Below are 18538 nucleotides of genomic sequence, written 5' to 3'. Positions count from 1 at the left end.
CTAGGCAAACCTAATTTTCTAATGATAATCTACGTTCCGGAAAGTTTTTTGTCTCACCGATCCATGATTGGCAGAGTTTTCCTTCAGCCTAACCCCAAAGCCGGAATGGATTTTGTCATTAGAATCTTAGGGGAGTCCTAGTGTGCTAGGTCGAGTCTATGTAAAAGTGATTTGGGAATAGTCCTAACTATTTGGTTAGGCTATTTTATTACAAATTGCTTGATCTACTAGATTATATTTGTGTTGCAGAACTGGGTGGTCTATGAGGGTCTATGTCAAATGGGTTTTACCCCTTGAGATGTAAAATTGTAAAAGTCATGATGTAAAGTGTCTTAAGGGTTAGAAAATGTTTTAATCCCCTCATAGTCCTAGGTCCTAGGCGATTTTTCCAAAGGCTAAGTTTGAGGGTCCAGTAAAATAATAATAATAATAATAAAATATATAAATAATAAAAAATAATAAAATTAAAAAATAATAAAAAAAATAAAAAATAAAATAACATTAAAATAAATAAATAAATAATTAAAAAAAAAATAATAATAATATGTCAAAAGTTTTGAGAAAATAAATGTAAAATTTAAATTTTTAATATATTAAAATGCATTTAAAATTTCGATAGATGAGATTAAAAGTTATTTTTATCCTCATCGACTGTCGAGATCATTTTGACATGGGTCACTCGAACTAACTGTTGGGAGTTTTTCCTTTAAATAGGGTGTCAGGGGTCATTTGAGATCATTCGATCTTAGAGTCGTGTGCTAAAGAAAGCTCTCTTGTAGTCATTTTTTGTGCAATAAAGAAAGACTTTGGGGTTGAAATCTTGTTGGTGTTACTCTTCTGGAAATGCTATAAGATGTTTTATTTCTGTGCATGATTTTATTTTTAGCCATTGATGATAGCTTTATGAAGAGTGATTTTAAACATAGGTATCTTGTTTGGTCGCTAGGGTTTGAATGATAGTTAAATTTCTGAATATGATGGTAGGTATCTCCATTAGATTTGGATTTTAGTATTGTTTTCTCCCTCTTTGTTAATGGTTGAAGTAAGCTGTGCAGGAAAATCTAGATTTCGAAGTTTACTGGGCGTTCGGGGAAGTTTTCGGTTGAACCAGCCAACTCCCAGATTGCATTTTTTGAAAGAGCCCAACCAATTTTAATCCCGGGCTTATCATTAGAATTTTTGTTGCAGATGCATGAAGGGTTTTCTGAAACACCTCACATTAAATTTAAAATTCTGAAAATATTTCCATGGCATAATGGAAAATCTAGCTATTTAGAGCCTTTAAACTGTGAATATTGTAATTATTTAATTGGTTTAGGGTTTTTAGTTTTGTTTCTTGCACATTTTACTTCTGGGTGTTCTGTTTTTGCCATTGCAGGTTGCAGGTTTGAGGATTTTTCTTTTTCGAAACCAGATCTAGGCCCCAGAGGGTAAGATCTGGCCTCAAAACTAGCTTTTGCAGGTGCATCGTTTTGCAGTCTAGGGTTTCAGATCTTGTCCAAATCTGGAGAATTTTTTTGGGGTTTTATTGGGTAGCAATTTTCCATTTTGTTTATTGTCCAGCAGAGTTATTTTCGAAAATTCATTAAGGGTTTCGCTGCTATCATAACTCCTCTCTCACCTGCAATCAAATTCATGCAGTCCACTCCCAACTTTATCCAAACGCTGTTCCTTTCCAGCTATACGCTCTTTTCCTGTCCACAGCTAGTCTTCATAATTCGCAAATCCTCTCTGCGTACTAGCCCATCCGCTGCTTCATTGCCCACCTGCGTATTGCTCTCCTCCTGCCATCCATTTTCTAACCATCCCTCTGAGTCTTCACCTTATCCGCAACAAACATCTGTGTGTTTTTTTCACGCCCTTCTCCACGTTATCCCCTCCGTGAGTCGCTCTTACTTCCGCTGCTCCAGAACTCGCGTTCCCTTTTCTCCAAGCTGCCTCACGCAGCTCCTAACTTCTAGCTCCATGCATCACCTACACGCTGGTTGCTCCATTACGCTTTCACAGCTCCACACGCAGCTATCACCATTGAACCAACGCACTGCTATCCCTCTCACTGTCGAAGTTCTCTCGCGTCTTTGCCATGACCTGCACACACAGAGTAAAACAACAACGACTTTTATTAAGAAGTGGGTAAGATTTGGGGTCACGCATTATAAAATGCGATTTTTTTTTACGGGTTGGAGTTTTTCATATGCATTGGTTAGTTTTAGGTTAGGTTTTTGTTTAATTTAGATTCAGATCTGAGTTCTTTTTAGTTAGGTTTCAAATTTAGATTAGAGTTTAGTTTTATTTTTGGTTTAGCCGTTAGTTCATTTTAGTTTTAGATTTATTAAATTTTTGTTTTAGTTTTTAGATTTAGATTTCTTTAAATTTAGATTTAACTTTGTTTAAATTTTGATTTTAAAAATAATATCAAAAAATATAAAAATATAAAAAATATAAAAGGGCATAAAAAGTTCCTTCATGGTTTTAGATTTAATTTAGGATTTTAATTTTGATTTATTTTGATTTTTAGCTTAGAATTTTTATAAAAATACAAAAAATATAAAAAAAGGCCTAAAAAGGTCCCTTTTAGTTTCTTTTGATTGGGCTTTAGTTTAGTTTTAATAATTTTAAGTTTTATTCACTTTGGTTTTTGCTTAGTTTAGTTTTGTTTTATGTAAAAATATAAAAATATATAAAAATTAAAATTTTTTGAAAAGCTTAAACTAAAAAAATCATTTTTTTGGTGTCTTTTGTTCCACTTCTCTATAGTTAAATGCACTTAAATATTTATTTAAAGTTAGCTATATGAAAGTGGTAATTGGTAAGCATTTAAATTGTATGGTTGTTCAAAGCATTCAATCTTTAGAAATTTAACTGCTGGATCATTGTTAAAGCATTGTGCATTTATTGAATATCTTGCATTGCTTGGGTTATTTGATGATAATGATTGTTTTACAAGGTTCATATTTCTGCAACATATAATAAATAATCATTTAATCATTAACTCCATAAGGCACTGGTACATTAATTTCTAAAATCAATCAGGTGCTAAATTGCCTTGCTGTGTCTCCCAACCCAACTGGTCCACAGTTGGTTCCTTTATCTCATAGGGTCTACCCTCCTTAGCTTCGGGAGACAGCTTAAACGGAGAGATCAGGGATTAGGGTGACAGCCTCCGGTCTGAGCGTTGTCGTGCTGCCTGGATAGTCTGTGCGACAACAGGTGCCTAAGTCTAAACTTAGGAAATTAAAATAATTAAAGGGTATTAATCAAACTAAGGGTGAAACTTCTAGAAGAAGACTAGGATCAAGCCAAAATGATCTGAGCCATTGATTAGAATCTAATCTGGGCCGTTGGTTCTCAACGAGAAGATTATAAGAGGATGCTTGATGGGCATTTGGAAAACACATCAGGGAGAGATCAAGAGATTGAATTTCTCAAAGAGGGCAGTGCAACAGTTGCTAGAGAATCGATTGAGGAGATTTCTTGCAGTGAGGGGCAGGGATAGTTCCGGTTGGAGAATTCCCTGATCCGAGAATACATTGCAGAGGAGGTAGAGAGAGATCTGAAAGATGCAACGCAGAGGCTACACTGGGCAGCGTAGGATGACGCAGAAGCAATACAGAGCCTGAGAGGAGATCCGTATTTTTGCTGGAGAAGTTGAGTTCTGAAGCCAAAAGCTGGGGTGTGAGACTGGGAGAGCAGAGGCCGAAGTTCCAGAAGCAAAATGATCAGCCAGAAAGAGTGAGGCAGACCCCAGAAGCAGTGACGTAGAACAACGCAGTGATTGCGCAGAAACTGCGTAGAGGCTGCTAGGGGCTAGCCATTCAGTAGTTGGATCAGTGTTGGATCCTCAGTGATAGTGTGAGGTATCTCTCACTAATCTCTCTGTCAGTCAGTTTCTCTCTGTATTGGATAGTCAACAAGGCATCCAAAGATTGTATTCATAAAACTACTGCTTAATAATACAAACCCTCAGCTGCTGCACTAGTTTTCTCGCATTGGGTTTTTCCTGGGACATTTGTCCAAAAAAAAGGGTGTCATATGTTGTGTATTTCTTTCTTGCTTAGTTTCTTGTTTCCGCATTTAATTTAATTGGTGAAAGTTGCAGTGTATTAGTTTCGGTATTTGCTATAGGATGCAGTAAATAATTTGTTCATTAATTAACAAATGGAAGAAACTTAATCAGTTGCTGCAGTAGAAATTTGGGGTCTCCAAATTTTCAGTGTAGTCTTGTTTTCCTGTTCCACCTTTTTCACTCCCCTTTGCACGTTACAAGCCCTATTTCATCATTTTCCTTCTCTGAGTCCACATGACTGGTGGGTCCATAAGTCATCGACACTCTGTGTCCCCATGTCCATATAATTGGGTTGGGTTTGGAAATGTTGCCCCAGAGGTCGATGCAGCTAAAAGAATGATAAAAGCATATCATGGCCACAAGCAAGAAACAAAAGAGAAGAATATTATAAAATGCAAATGATGGTTGGGACATTTAATATAGTACGTGGGAAAAATCTAAACATGAGTTCTACCCCTTCATTATGGCCATCACCCTGGTTCCTAGGGCCCCATGAGTGCCCCCTCACATCATTAAGGAACTCATGCACGTCCTAACCTCTGGTGGGCAATGAACTGGCCCACCTTGAGGGGGTACTAACTGCTTACATCATACACAACATGCTCTCATTCCCTGGAGCCTCGAGCAGTAATACAAAGAAAAATCAAGAAAAGGCAAAAGGCAAATATAGAAGGGTGGAAGAACAAAGGGCGAGCGTAAATCATGTATCCACGATTTTTCCCTCCTACATCTATATACCCAATATGTGGACATCCCTCATCATTGCCACCCTTGAACCCATGGCATTTGGCCTTGAGACCCTCGTGTCCCCATCCATTCATCATCATTCACATGACACCTATCAAATAAAGGAGGTACCTAGAAACTTTCTTTCCCCTTAGGGGTTGGGAACACTTAATAGGGTTGTTTATTAGCCACTCCTACCTAGGGAGGTAACACTATTATGAGCTTGAAGCCCCAAATTTGGAAGGGAAGCCCACTATGAAGTCTCAATGTGCCCTTGACAAACAAGCTTGGTTCACTGAGATGCACTAATGAATTGTTGTACTTGATGGTGAGGATACACATTGGACATTATATGTAATTGGCAGATGGTTTCATCATAGAATGGACAACTTAATTGGGGCCCATGTCCACCAGAGGATCATATTGACACCCCATGGGAAGCGTTGAGAGCCATGGAACTCCCATCATGTGCAGAGCATTATTTCACACCATGCGCACCTTCAAGACCTTCAACAACCTACTCATTCCCGCACTTTATTCACGAGATGATGCACTTGGACTAGTGTGCCCTAGCCGGCTTAGCAATGATCACATGGTGTGGCAGCTGAATTTGAGGCCCAAAGGAGGTTTGTCTCACTCCTTGAGACATGGGAGGGAAAGCACCATCATCAGAGCCCTTAGTATTGGAGCATTACAAGCTATTCTATCATTGGGAGACCCATCAGAGTGGTTTTTGTGCCTCGAAATCACTTTGGGGCCGCACATGATGAATTGCATGGAGACTAAGGGGCCATCTCCTTATTCATGATTTATGGAGCCCCCTCACACATTTTGGCACCAAGAGGACTCAACATGGTCCTCCAATGACCCTACATCAGCATGACATCATCAATTCGGCTTGCATTGGATGGTTATTTCATAATTTGTAAAAGCTACTTGGTTGGCTTCTAACCGAGGCATGTATCTTGCTTAATTTTATAATGTTAGGGGGCTCTTAGGCAAATAAATCGACCTACTAGGTTTCTTATAAATAGAACTAAACTTCACTTGTATTGGATCATCATCACACTTGGAAATTTTGGCCTTGTTGGCAAATTCACAGTTTTTCTTTGGTTGGCTATTGGATGATCTTGGATGCTTTCTGATATTGGGAGCTGAAATCTTTATCTTCTTTGGAGCCATCTCTTGATTTATGGATGGATATATCATATTGTCATCTTGTAAGTACCTTTTGTTGAATTTTTGTTCTTGAAAAATGTCTAATGTATGGAATTGTTGCAACTAGGTTAATCCTATAGTGTGCCCTAATTGTTGAAAATTCATTTAAAAAGCTATTTTGGTTGGCAATTGCATATGTTATTCATAGCATGACATGTGACGAATGTTCCTAGTGGATGAAATATTGCTTTTCTCCATAAATCTTGAGTGGGTAATTGTTGAGGGTTGGTAGCTAGGGCATCAACTCTTGACCTCCTTAAGGACGATTTTGGCAAATCTAGAGCATCTAGGACTCCATATCCCAAAGGAGAAGGCATTGGTCCAAGCCATTTGGTGATCAAACCTTTTTTCTCCATATTTTCTCCTAAATTTTTGGTCCCCTTCTCTTGGACGACTAGGCTAGGGCATAGAGAGAAATTCATTAGAGAGGGAATTGGTGGATTCCGGGAGCATTGTCATCAAGCTTAGGGTCTTGTCTACAAGACCTCAAAGTTTGACAAGAATCCCATTGGTTTTCATCCATAAAAACTTGTGCCCTAGGTGTGCCCTAAGAGGGAAAGCCCTAGTTTGTATTTCCTTGACTTGGGGACTTCTTTGAGGGTTACATGAGCTTGGTATTCATTGGAATAAATCATAAGAAACCCTTTATTTCTCTTGCCTTGATCTTGGGAGTACTTTTAGCCACAATAATTCACAAAACCCTAGATCTTGTGCAAGTTTCTTCTAGGTGTCTTAGAGGGAGCGAAAGGCCTTTTAGAAGTGTCAAAACATTATATAGAGTTTCCTTTAAGAGATTTTACCTTATCACCTAGTACCATAAACCTTAGAACATCAATCAAAGGTGATTATCTATCTACCGGGACTCCTCCCATCAGTGAAAGTCCATAAAGAGTAGGGGACACTGGCTGAGGTGACAGTTGGCCATTGTCCCATTGTTATCACCTAGTCTAACTCATTGACTCGTAGGCTTTCCCTCCTTAGGGCCTGCTAGATTGTGTGGTAACAATGCTGAACCTTCTTCGAAGTTCTCTTCAGCCTTGGATGTTATCAGAGTTCCGATGGACCATCTCAGCCCTAAGCACTCTCTAAAGGACATTACTGAGGTTTGCATCATCTCTTTCTTAGTAATAAATGATACAGGGACATCTATACTTCCTCCTATCTCTATCTCTGATATTGAGCAGCATTTCCTTTTTCTCTAAGGTTTAAACTTAACCTTTGCAGTTCACCCTTTCTCATTTATTTCTTTTGTTGTCTAGTACTGTCATTTGAATCTTTTCTTCCTTTAGCATCTAGGAGTGATCTTAGCACTCTTATATTCCACTATTGTCTTGTATTTTCTAGTCCCATTGACCTATTATTTGGTTATTTGTGGGCATGGATAAAATTAATTTATCTTGTTTTATCTTATCTCTTGCGGTGAGTAACTAAAATCTGATGCTTGTTAAGTTCGTACGTCCATAAAGGAGTCAGGCCCTTTACCATCCTGTTCTCTATACTTTCTTGTTTGCTTTTTGTTCTTGACTATGCAAAGATCTCTCCTTATTAACATTGCTATCATGAAGACATACAAAGTATATAAATGGAGATAGTATTTGAGAGTTGGATTTTGCTGATTGCTTGTCTATATCTTACTTCTTATAGCATGGTGTTGCAGTGTTTGGAACTGGCAAGGTTACAATATACGTTACCAGTTTGCTGGAAGTGATGGTCCAGCATTAGTACTCATCCACGGATTTGGTGCAAACAGGTATTTTTCAGTTCTTTCATTTATCTCAAAAGTAAAGCAACATACAGTGGGTTTGGCAGTTTCAAGAATAACTTCAGTGGTGCATCTGCTACTGATTGAACAGTTCTTGGTTAGGATCATTGCATTTATTTTTTTAGGTCAATTCATTTATCTTGAATAGAAAAGAAAGAATGATAAATCATAAAAGTGTGGATGATTTCAGATCACCTCTAACATAGATAGAATTATCTATTTTGATAATTTCTCGATATTAGCACATCTGTTAAAAAAATTGCAGATATAGTCTTCATGTTTGTTTTGCACCAAACTTCTTAAGATGCCCATGTATTCTAATTTTTAAGTACTTGGTTGAAAATTGAAAGTGGTAATTTCTGCCCATACTTTTTTCACGTCATGATTTGGCAGAGTAGATTCTATATGAGTCCATAATGGTTGAACACCATTATTGCTTTTCTCTTAAATTATTGCTTAGTATCAATGTTCTTTCCCTCTTCCTTATGCCTCTTATCCTGACTTTTCTCCAACTGTTTTTTTCTGTTTTGGTTGTGGCAAAAAGTAAGAAACCAATTTCTAGTTGTTGATGCCATTTTTCAAGATTATTCTTTGGGTTCATTCTCTTCTGTTGGTCAAGTTATCCACATTTTCTGGAGGGAAATTTAGTTTATTCATATGATGTTTATCGAAAATACATAGCTGTCTTCTCACTTGGAACTTTCATATACATGTTGAGACTGCTCTAAGGTTCTATATTATAGTTTCATCGTGATCTTGCTTTGGACTTATAGACTGGTCAGGAATGATTTAGTGTGCAAAGCGCATTATTGCAGTGATCACTGGAGGAAGAATCTGCCTTTTCTTGCAAAGTCACACAGGGTTTATGCCATTGATCTTCTTGGTTATGGATACTCAGACAAACCAAACCCACTTGACTTTCCAGTAAACTCCCTGTATACATTTGATACATGGGCAAAGCAAGTTAATGACTTCTGCTTGGATGTTGTTAAAGATCGAGCCTTTTTTATATGCAACTCTATTGGAGGTAACTTATCCTACAGCCTAAAAGTTTCTTTTTGGCTAAAGTGAGCAAATTCTGTTATTGTAATTCTATACAAGTATTTTGAACTCTACTAGAATGGATTGGATTGACTCATTAATGCTTATAACTGATTTTTAGTTTGCTATGTTCAATTCCAATTATCTAATTACATTGTTTTGTTTTATGGACACATTAGAAAAGGAATCTAAAAGGCTTCAATTCAGATCTATAGATTTGATTTATGTCCAGCAATGGATGTAAGAAACTATTGGGACTTAGAGAGAAGAAACATATTCAACTAGCTGTGAAAGTACAGGGGAACAAGAGCCTGATACCCCTCTATATGCTGATCTAAGAAATAAGGAAAATTACTTTTAAATACCTATGGAAAATGTAAATATGCTTTCATTTCTTCCTTATATTGGGGGCAGAAGGGGAGGAAATGGTCGGGCGGGTTTGGTGGGTTGGTAGGTGGGGGGATGTGCAAGGCTCTACTTTGACAAAGATGTAAAACCAGTCTCTGAATCTATACCTAAAGACCAAATCTCAAAGGAACGATAAAGCATAGATCAAGAGGACTCAGGAGACAAGATCCTTTAGGAGATAAAAGCCCAGATAGCTGGGTGCAAGATATAGTGGCATCCAAATGCTTGTGGCGAGTGATCTAAAACCGAATGGTTTGCAGGCATATCATTCTCTTTCTTTGTGAAAAGTTTGCAGAGAAAGGATTTATGTGATGACGTGACTCTTTCTTTCTCAAATATCTACTTTGTGATGAGCAGAAGCAATGTCTGTCCATGAATCAAATGCCAAAGTAGGCAGAGTTAAATGGGTTATGTAACTTATCAAGGGTGGTAAACTAGGTCTTATTTGGTGTGAAACTCTTCTTTGGGGTCTCCCTCTCTGTTTAAGTCAACTTATGGCTGGTACAGTGGTTGACTATTCTCTGAGTTATTGCAGGCTAAGCGAGTACTTTCTCCCTGAATTCTCCCTAATGCAATAGAAAAAGAAAGTGATTTATCAATCTCTAGATCTAGGTGCTATGACCTTGTTAGTGATTTGCAGTAGTGGAGGAAATACTTTAACATGGATGCAAATAGAAAAGAAAGATATTGGCCACGAAATTGTTGAATTTCAAGGATCTTAAGATTGGCTCATAGTCTGTTAGAGGTTAAATCAAAGCATGTACATTGAAGCTTAAAACTATTTGGCAAGTGTTACCCCTCTTTGAGCACGGGTACATATACATAGATTCATTTTTGCCAGCACCATTGTAAGCCCAAGAAATGCAAGTCTAAACCCTTGTAAATACACGTGGGATGATCCCCACATGGTTGTCTTATTGAGTCTGCAAGTGTTCCTTGGCCTTTGGTGTCCTCATATTGTCACAGTTTTTCAACTTGGCAGTCTCACATTTTCCAATAGTTTGCGGTTCCCAATGCACATGTTCTGCAGGGTCATTGGTCAAAGTGCTTAAATGAAACAGCATAATTTCTTCTTCCGATGCCCCTTGGAATTTTACGAAAATGTTGATCAAGGAGGAAGACATATGTGCTTGGTCAGAGGCGGCCGTCTTACATTTATGGCATCATTGTGAGAGATTCCAAAGGAATTTTGTAGCTCATTCCTTGGTCAAATGGGGCAAGTAAGTTGTCAATTGGCATCTACAATTTTTTTCCAACAAAACCCAGATTCCAGATTTTTCATGCAAGCAAAGGCATTGGAGATCTACACTTTGGGGTTACTTTAATTTTCTAGGGAGTCAGCCACATATGTGGGGCCAGCAGAGCCTCCAACTCATTCAAAGGAACTTTTGGACCAAGGAAAGTTGAAAGTCAAGTAAGAACAAGTATCCAAGCAAGGTGAAAGGAAAATCAGAAAGGAAAGAGGAAGAAAGAACCTCTATCAAAGTCAAATGGACCAAGTTGACTTCACAAGGGAGACATTGGAGGACTATGGAGCAAGATAAGGAGGATTCCAAGTCAAGAAACACAAATGTTGGACCAAAGGAGGATTTATTCACCATGGAATCACCTCAAGTTAGCAAAGATCAATCAAAGCAAGTCAATGACCAATCTTCAAGCAAGTTTCAACCTCAATTAAAGGAAGCCATATAGCCATTGGGATGACGTCAAGGGTCTCAAGGAGGAATGTTGGAGCATTTTTTTGGAGGACATTGGAGCATAGAGGGGTTTCTAAAATTATTTCAAGCATCTTCATACATACATCAACTGGAATGTTGACCAAATTGGCCTCTTTTGTAATTAGACGTCCTAAGTGAGGGTTTCTAACAATATAATTTCAAAAGTAATTTCCGACTTAGTCTCCAAAGATTTTTTTGATGAAAAGTCAACCTATTTTCTGGAGCTAAAGGAGGATAGATGTTGAGAGCCCCATCTATAAATTTAAAGCTCTCACTCCTTAGCAAATCATGTTGTGAAAGTGTGAGATCAATAATGCCATAATCAAAACTTCATTTGGTACAAACATTTTGTCTACAATTTGTGGATTGGTTTTTTCTATTCTCTCTTCTTGGCTTTTGTAAAGGTTATTACGCTTTCATAAGACTTTTTTAATCTAAATTACACAAAATTATTGGGTTCATCCATTGAAGGGCTACATAGTCACGTGGAGAAGATGGGTTAGGATGCTAGGCTTTACTTTCTTCTGGTTGAAATAGGGTTATTAAAATTTGATTTTTGGACAAACCTTTATCAGGGTTACTCCTTAAAGGATTAGATATCTTTTAGCTTTATAGTTGATCCGTTTGTCAGAGATACTCCATAGATACAATATGCTTTGGAGGTATCTGAGTACCCCAAGAAGATACATTTTTGACTCCTTGCACCGAGTTTGTTTCTCTATTTCTTATATATTAAGGCATAACAAGTGGAACCAAAAGCCCGGAGATGCCTCATCGAAGGAATGTGGCCATACCACATTTCATAGGGAGTCTTGTTTTTGAGAGCATGAGATGGATACCTATTCTTAATACACACAACACATAGAGCTGCATCTTGAAAAACATCATTGAACATACCATATTTAAGATTGTTCCGTTCATTCTTTCAACTACACCTTTCTGTTGGGGATTATAGGGCACGGTTGTTTGATGTTTGATCCCATGCTGGTGAAGATAGTTTTCAAATTCATTTGAAGTATATTATTTTCCATTATTAGTAGGAATAGAGCCAATATCAGATTGTGTATCATTTTCAATCCATGCATAAAAGTTCTTGAAAGTTTTAAAAGCTTCAGATTTGTTCTTCAATAGATATATATACCCAACACATTTTGGTGTATTCATCAATAAATGTCATCATGTATTTATCACCATTTGCAAAAGGAATAAGCATAGGGCCACACAAATTAGAATGAATGGGTTCAAGCTTTCTATGTGCTCTAGAATGAGAATCATGAAAAGACTAGTTGTTGTGCTTTCCTAAGATACAAGCATCACATTGCTTAAGTAGGAATTGTAGGCATAGTTCAAATGCCATAAGTCTAGCATGGGAGGAAGAGAACGTCATGTAGAAGAAAGTTCGGAAGACTAGGCAGTTTGAGCATGATGGTGCCAAGCCCTGATGCCTTGAGTTTTGACTTGTCTACATGTTAGTTTTTGTAGCATTGGATGTGTTCTAGCCACGAAATTTGGTGGAAATGCTAGAATACATGAGATCTCCAAGACCTAGAAATCGTTTATGGAAATTCCACCTAGAAGTGACTTAATTAGATTATTAACCAATTTTTTAATTTTCCTAAGTCTAAACTTAGGAAAACTGGTTAATTAATCAGTATTAATTAAGTCAAGGTGAGAATCATCTAGAAAATCACACAGATTGATTCCAAGTTGATCTTAGCCATCGGTTAAGTTTTAATCTTGGTCGTTGGAGCTCCAAAAGTGGATGATAAGAGGAAGTCGATGGGCACTTGGAGAACATTGGCAGATCGATTTCCAGAGAGAAACAACAGTTGCCAAAAAGCTAGAGATCGAAGCAGGGTCAATGAGGGGCAGGGACAGTGATCCGGGGGAAGTTTTCCAGACTCGAAGAGGCACCAACAAGTGACATAAGTGATCCACACAGAAGCAGTGTAGAGATTGCGCATAAGCTGACGTAGAGCAATTCAATTTAGCTGAGGAGGAGGTTGATTCAGTTTCCAGAGGCCGAGATAGTCTTCCAGAGGACCAGAGAGTCACTTCCAGCAACAGAGACAGGGTAGATGGTTTTCTCAGAGGCATAATCGAGCCACAAGTGTGAGAGTCAACATAGAAGGGCTCACGCTGGGGTTTGGACGACTTGTTTTCTGTAGAAGCCAGTGTCGGGATTACTTGTGGGGAGAGAGAAATTTTCTCTCTAATTATTTCTGTCAGATACTTGGTGATTGGGTTGCCAATTGGGCATCCATAGATTTTACTCATATTCTCACTGTTGCATAATAAAATAAAACCCTCATCCTGCACCGGTTTTCCTGCATTGGGTTTTTCCAGGGACTTTTGTCCAAAAACAACTATTGCAAATTGTTTTTACATTAATACATTAATACATGTCTCTCTCACCCATTCATGCACGGCCCATGACATGATGCAACGCTATAAAATATCACAATTTCCACTAATTCGTATAGAAAAGCAGTAAATTTCAGACTTGTATAGCTAAAATCCTAGCAACATTTATGTGATAAAGTAAAAAACAAGAATAGGCATGAAAAAAGGGCACTTACATGTACAAAAGAGTGTATCCGATCATCAAATTATGCTAATAATGAAGCTCCAAGACAAGAGAGATAGAGAGATCAAAACAACAAATTTCATCCATAAGATCCAAACTCGTCTTCCAAAAGGGATAGTGAAAATATCACAAGAGAAAATAACCCAATCCAAGTGATGATGATGAAATTGAATCATCTCACTTCTATTTATACAATCCTCTAAGGGACTCAGATGCCCTAATTTGGACTAATAATGCCCCTAAAATAAAATAATGTCACAATAACAATACCTTTGGTGACAAGCTCACCAAAATAGTTCAATAACATAAGAATAAGCCTCTCAAGTGGGAATAATGATCAATATAATGAGTCGGTGTACCTATGAGGAGGCCTAATGAAGTCCAAGGGGTGCCATGATGTAGAATTGGACTCCAAACGTAGTGGACAAGGGGTTGGCCCCTTGTTTTCCAAACAAGAACCTATGGTGCTCCCAAGTGGATGTGGGGGCACAAGGACATCCTCATGGGTCTCCAAGTGGATCGAAATGCCTATAGACCATCTGTAAGGGCTAGGATGATGACATCCTCTGGACCCTGGAACGTCTACCAAGTGTATGGTGCAAGTGTGAAGCTGGCTGAAGATAGTGAACTAAGTGCATCATCCTCATCCAACAAGGTTGAACACAAGCAATTAATGGTCGGTGTTGGGATCCATGAAGTGATCTCTACTATAGTGGAGGCCCATGGCTCTCAACGCTCACCCTACAAGTGCCAATGTGGCCCTCTGGAGGGCTAGGACACTGTATAGGGAGACCAAACCCTAAATGGAGACCCACCTGCAATCTTGCATAAGATCCAATGTGTCCCCTTGCCCTCCAATACAACAATTCACTAGAATATTAAAGTAAAAGAGCTTACAAGTCATGGAATCAATGGGGCACTTCATGGTGGTATGCCCTTCCATAGCAGGCTTTAGCATGTACAAGTGTCTCCAAGCTTAGTAAAAGGGTTAACTGTTGATTTGTGGTAGCATCGGATGTGCTCTAGCCATGAAAATTGGTGGAGAGGCTAAGGCACATAAGATATCCAAGACCTAGAAATGGTTTGGGGAAATTCCACCCGGTTGAAGAGATATTAAAATAATTAATATCTTTAATGGGGTTCCTAAGTCTAAACTTAGGAAAATTAAAATATTAATGGGTATTAATATAAAACTGGGTGAGAATGTTCTAAATGACATGGATCAAGCCAAATCTAATCTTAGCCGTTGATTAGAGACTTAATCTCGGTCGTTGAAGACTCAACGGGAAAAGTATAAGAGGAGGATCCATGTTGCGGGGGAGCACCCCCCCCCCCCGAACCTGCTCCCGAATCGCACTCCGGGCGGGAGCGGCTCGGGAGTGTGCTCCCAAAATCGCTCCCGGACGGGAGCAATTTTCGGGAGTGCGCTCTCTTAAAAAAATTTGCGCTCCCTGGTCTGTTAGGGAGCGACATAGGGAGCGATCGCTTCGGCGCTCCCGGAGCGATTCGAGCCGGGCCGGGAGCGGTTCGGCGGAAAAAAAATCCGCCGGACCCGAAAATAAAAAAAAAATTTAGAAATTTTTTTTGGTTTTATAAGCCCAATGGGCCAAAAAAAATTCATTCTAACTTCATTGAGCTTGAGTTTGGAGCTGGAGCAAGAGCAAAGGAGCGAGGAGCAAGTGCTGAGGAGCGAGGAGCAAGCCTGCAGAGGTAAGTAACTTAGTAATTTAGTTAGTTTAGCTGGTTAGGTAGTTAATTTAATTTAGCTATTTGAGTTTAAAGATCATGTATTTAAATTAAATTAATAAATTAAATTAATTAATCCCAATAAATTAAATTAATTTGCAGATTCAAGAATCAAAACCCTACAAACATCAAACACCATGGACCTGGCTATATTTATTGGCATTTTCCTCTTCCTGGTCCCTTTTATGGTTATTATGGTGCTGGAGAGTAGGAAACGAAGGGGGCCCCAAACTGAAGAGGGGGATGAAGAAGCCGGAGAAAGTCAAATGGGTGAAAACCCCAGTGAGGAGGAGCTGGAGGAGGGTGAACATGACCCTCAAAAAACTAAACAAGACCAAACTCCATTGTGGAAATATGTTCACAGGGCTGAAACAGGGAGAGGGGGTGGAACCACTAAATTTCATTGCCCCCATTGCAACACTGATTACACAGGTTCATACACCCGTGCTAGAAGACACCTCTGCGGGAAAAGGCCATGGGATGGAGAGAAACAAATAGGAATCAAAACTTGTACAACGGTGTCAACAACAGATAGAGCCAAATACATAAGGGAAGAGGAGGAAGCCCAATACAGAACAAAAAAATCAAGGGGTTTCTTTGAACCAAGCTCACAATCACAAAGAACTCCTTCAGCATCCTCCCAAGGCAGTGGATATGGACATGGAGGCACAGGGTCATCATCTTTAAGGCGTAGAACCATATCAGATTTCCTTGATGAGGGGTGTAGGAATGATGTGGATTCAAAAGTTTACAGGTTTCTCTATGCATGTGGGATACCATTCAATGTTCTACGCTCACCTTATTGGCACGAAATGGTTTCTGCCATAAATGATGCCCCTAAAGGATACAAGAGCCCTGGGTATGACAAGGCAAGAACCGTTGGCCTTGATCATGAAAAAGCAAAAATATCACATTCTTTGAATAAAATGACAAGTTCTTGGACTGACCATGGGGTGTCCATTGTATCTGATGGATGGACAAATGTAAAAGGCAAGCCATTGATAAGTGTTCTTGCTGTGTCTGTTAGTGGTCCCATCTTTCTAGCTGCACATGATTACTCAGACAAGTTCAAGACCACCATCAACATTGCAGAAGCATTACTTGAAACAATTGAGCGTATTGGCCCATACAATGTCATCCAAGTCATCACTGATAATGCTCCTAATTGTAAGGCAGCGGGAGCAATTATTGAGGATAAATACCCGAACATATTTTGGTCTGGATGTTTGGTTCACACATTGAACCTTCTGTTGCATGATATTGTCAAAAACAAAAATGAACAATACCGATGGATTGGTAATTTGTACAAGAAAGGCAAACAAATGATAAAATTTATTACAAATCATAGCAATACCCATGGCCTTTTCCGCAGTCACTCGAGATTGGAGTTGCTGAAGATTGCGAGGACTAGATTTGGTAGCTATTACCTCACCTTCAAGCGCCTTTTGAAGGTAAGAGAGGCATTAGCTAGCATGGTATCAAGTCCACATTGGCAGGTGTTAAAGGAAAGGGCTACAAATGTAGCTGACATGGCAGGTTTTGAAATGGTGGAGGAGGCCGCTCTTGATGGGTAGTTTTGGACAAGTGTGAGGCAGGTATTGGATTTCACCAAGCCAATTATCACATGATTCGGTTTGCAGATACAGACAAACCAGTGATTGGCGAGGTGTATGAGCAAATGGATACCATGTTGGGGGAAATAAAAGACATTGTTCATAATAGAGATCCCAACTTGTACAAACTGATTCATGATTGTGTGTGTGAACGGTGGAATAGGCTTAACCTTCCACTACATTGCTTGGCGTATATCCTTACGCCAAAATACTACTCTACATCTTGGTTGGGCCAACCTGCAGCAGGGGGTGGGGTTAGGACCAAACCCCATTTAGATCAAGAGGTAACTAAAGGATATTTGGAAGCATTAGAAAAGTTGGTACCTGACAAGGAGGAATGTGCAGCTGTGCGCCTTGAAATAGGCAGATACTTCAATGGCACTGGTTTGTATGGTAACTTCCATGCAATGGACGACAAAGATAAATTTGAATCTCTCACATGGTGGGAAACATATGGCGGCCATGGACTTTTGCCAAAATTGGCAAAAAAAGTTCTTTCACAGGTTGTAAATTCTTCTTTTGCAGAGAGGTGTTGGAGCACCTACAGCTATATACATAATGTGAAAAGAAATAGACTCAATGAAAACCGAGCAAAAAGCTTGGTTTATGTGCACTACAACTTGAGGTTGTTGAGTCATTACTGTGATCGGGCTAATGAGGATCCCACATATAAAATTTGGAACAATCACCCAGAGGATGACAATTTGGAGGATGGCATTGTACATATTGAAGAACTAGAAGAGGAACTTGTAAGGGATGAAAATGAAGCAGCAGCCATGCCACCTCCACCTCCACCTCCACCATCCAGTAGCAGTGCTCGAGGTCCGAGTCTTGTTCCTTTGCTATCACCACCTCCATCTACACCCTCGCGTGGAGCTTCTAGTTCTGGTCATCGGTCTGTGCGGGAGACTCCTAGAAGACCACCACGACCTGCTTATACTCCTGGAGACTCTCGTGGCAAGGGCCACATGTAGATTTACAGTTTACTTGTCTTTTTTAGTTTCTATTAGACTTTAGTTTTCATAACTGTTGAGTTTTGAGTCCTTGACTCTTGACTCTTGACTCTTTCATATCATAATGATATTTTTTGTAAACATTATATCACTGTGACAATGAAAATTTGAAGTTTGAAGTTGGGCCTTGGCAATTATAACGCATTGGTAATGATTGTGAATTATGAATATGATGCTTTGTGAAAGACTAAAGTTGTTTCATTTCATCTCATTATTCATGTTTCATTTTATAAATTTTTAACATTTCATATCATGTTAACAGTTAGAAGTTAGGACTTAGAAATATCTTCGATATTACTTCTTGTAATGGTTAAACTTAGCTTACAAGTACAACTTTGGTGATCAATGATGATAAATGTTATTGAATTTTCAATTCTGAAAGCTTGAAGTTGAAACTTTAATATTGAATTTGATGAATCATGATTTATAAGACTCAATATTTTGCAGTTGTAATATGTATTTTACTAACTTGTGGACATGGTTGATGACGATTATAATTTCTAGATGATTGATGTGATATGGTTCAATGATCAATCTATGTTTTTTTATGTTTTTTATGTCTAATTCATCATTCTACATGTTTTTGTTGACATTTATGTATCAAAAATTAAAAAATATATATATTTTTAAAAAATCGCTT

The 18538-nt window shown here is 38.6% G+C and overlaps 1 protein-coding gene across 1 annotated transcript in view; it reads left to right on the top strand.

The window, feature by feature from the left end:
* LOC149186121 (alpha/beta-Hydrolases superfamily protein) overlaps positions 1–18538 on the top strand; it is a 168390-nt gene that overhangs the window by 54944 nt on the left and 94908 nt on the right. The window contains exons 2-3 of the mRNA XM_089410905.1: positions 7668–7760; positions 8588–8799. Of these exons, the coding sequence (XP_089267031.1) occupies positions 7668–7760; positions 8588–8799 (305 nt within the window). The remainder of the gene's footprint in view (positions 1–7667; positions 7761–8587; positions 8800–18538) is intronic.

The sequence above is a fragment of the Pinus tabuliformis genome, chromosome 3_1 (assembly GCF_031772625.1).
Source record: "Pinus tabuliformis cultivar Carrire ecotype Pingquan chromosome 3_1, CPIR1, whole genome shotgun sequence".
Classification (NCBI taxonomy): Eukaryota; Viridiplantae; Streptophyta; class Pinopsida; order Pinales; family Pinaceae; genus Pinus; species Pinus tabuliformis.
The sequence above is the reverse complement of the archived record's forward strand: the minus strand, read 5'-3'. Positions and strand labels throughout refer to the sequence as shown.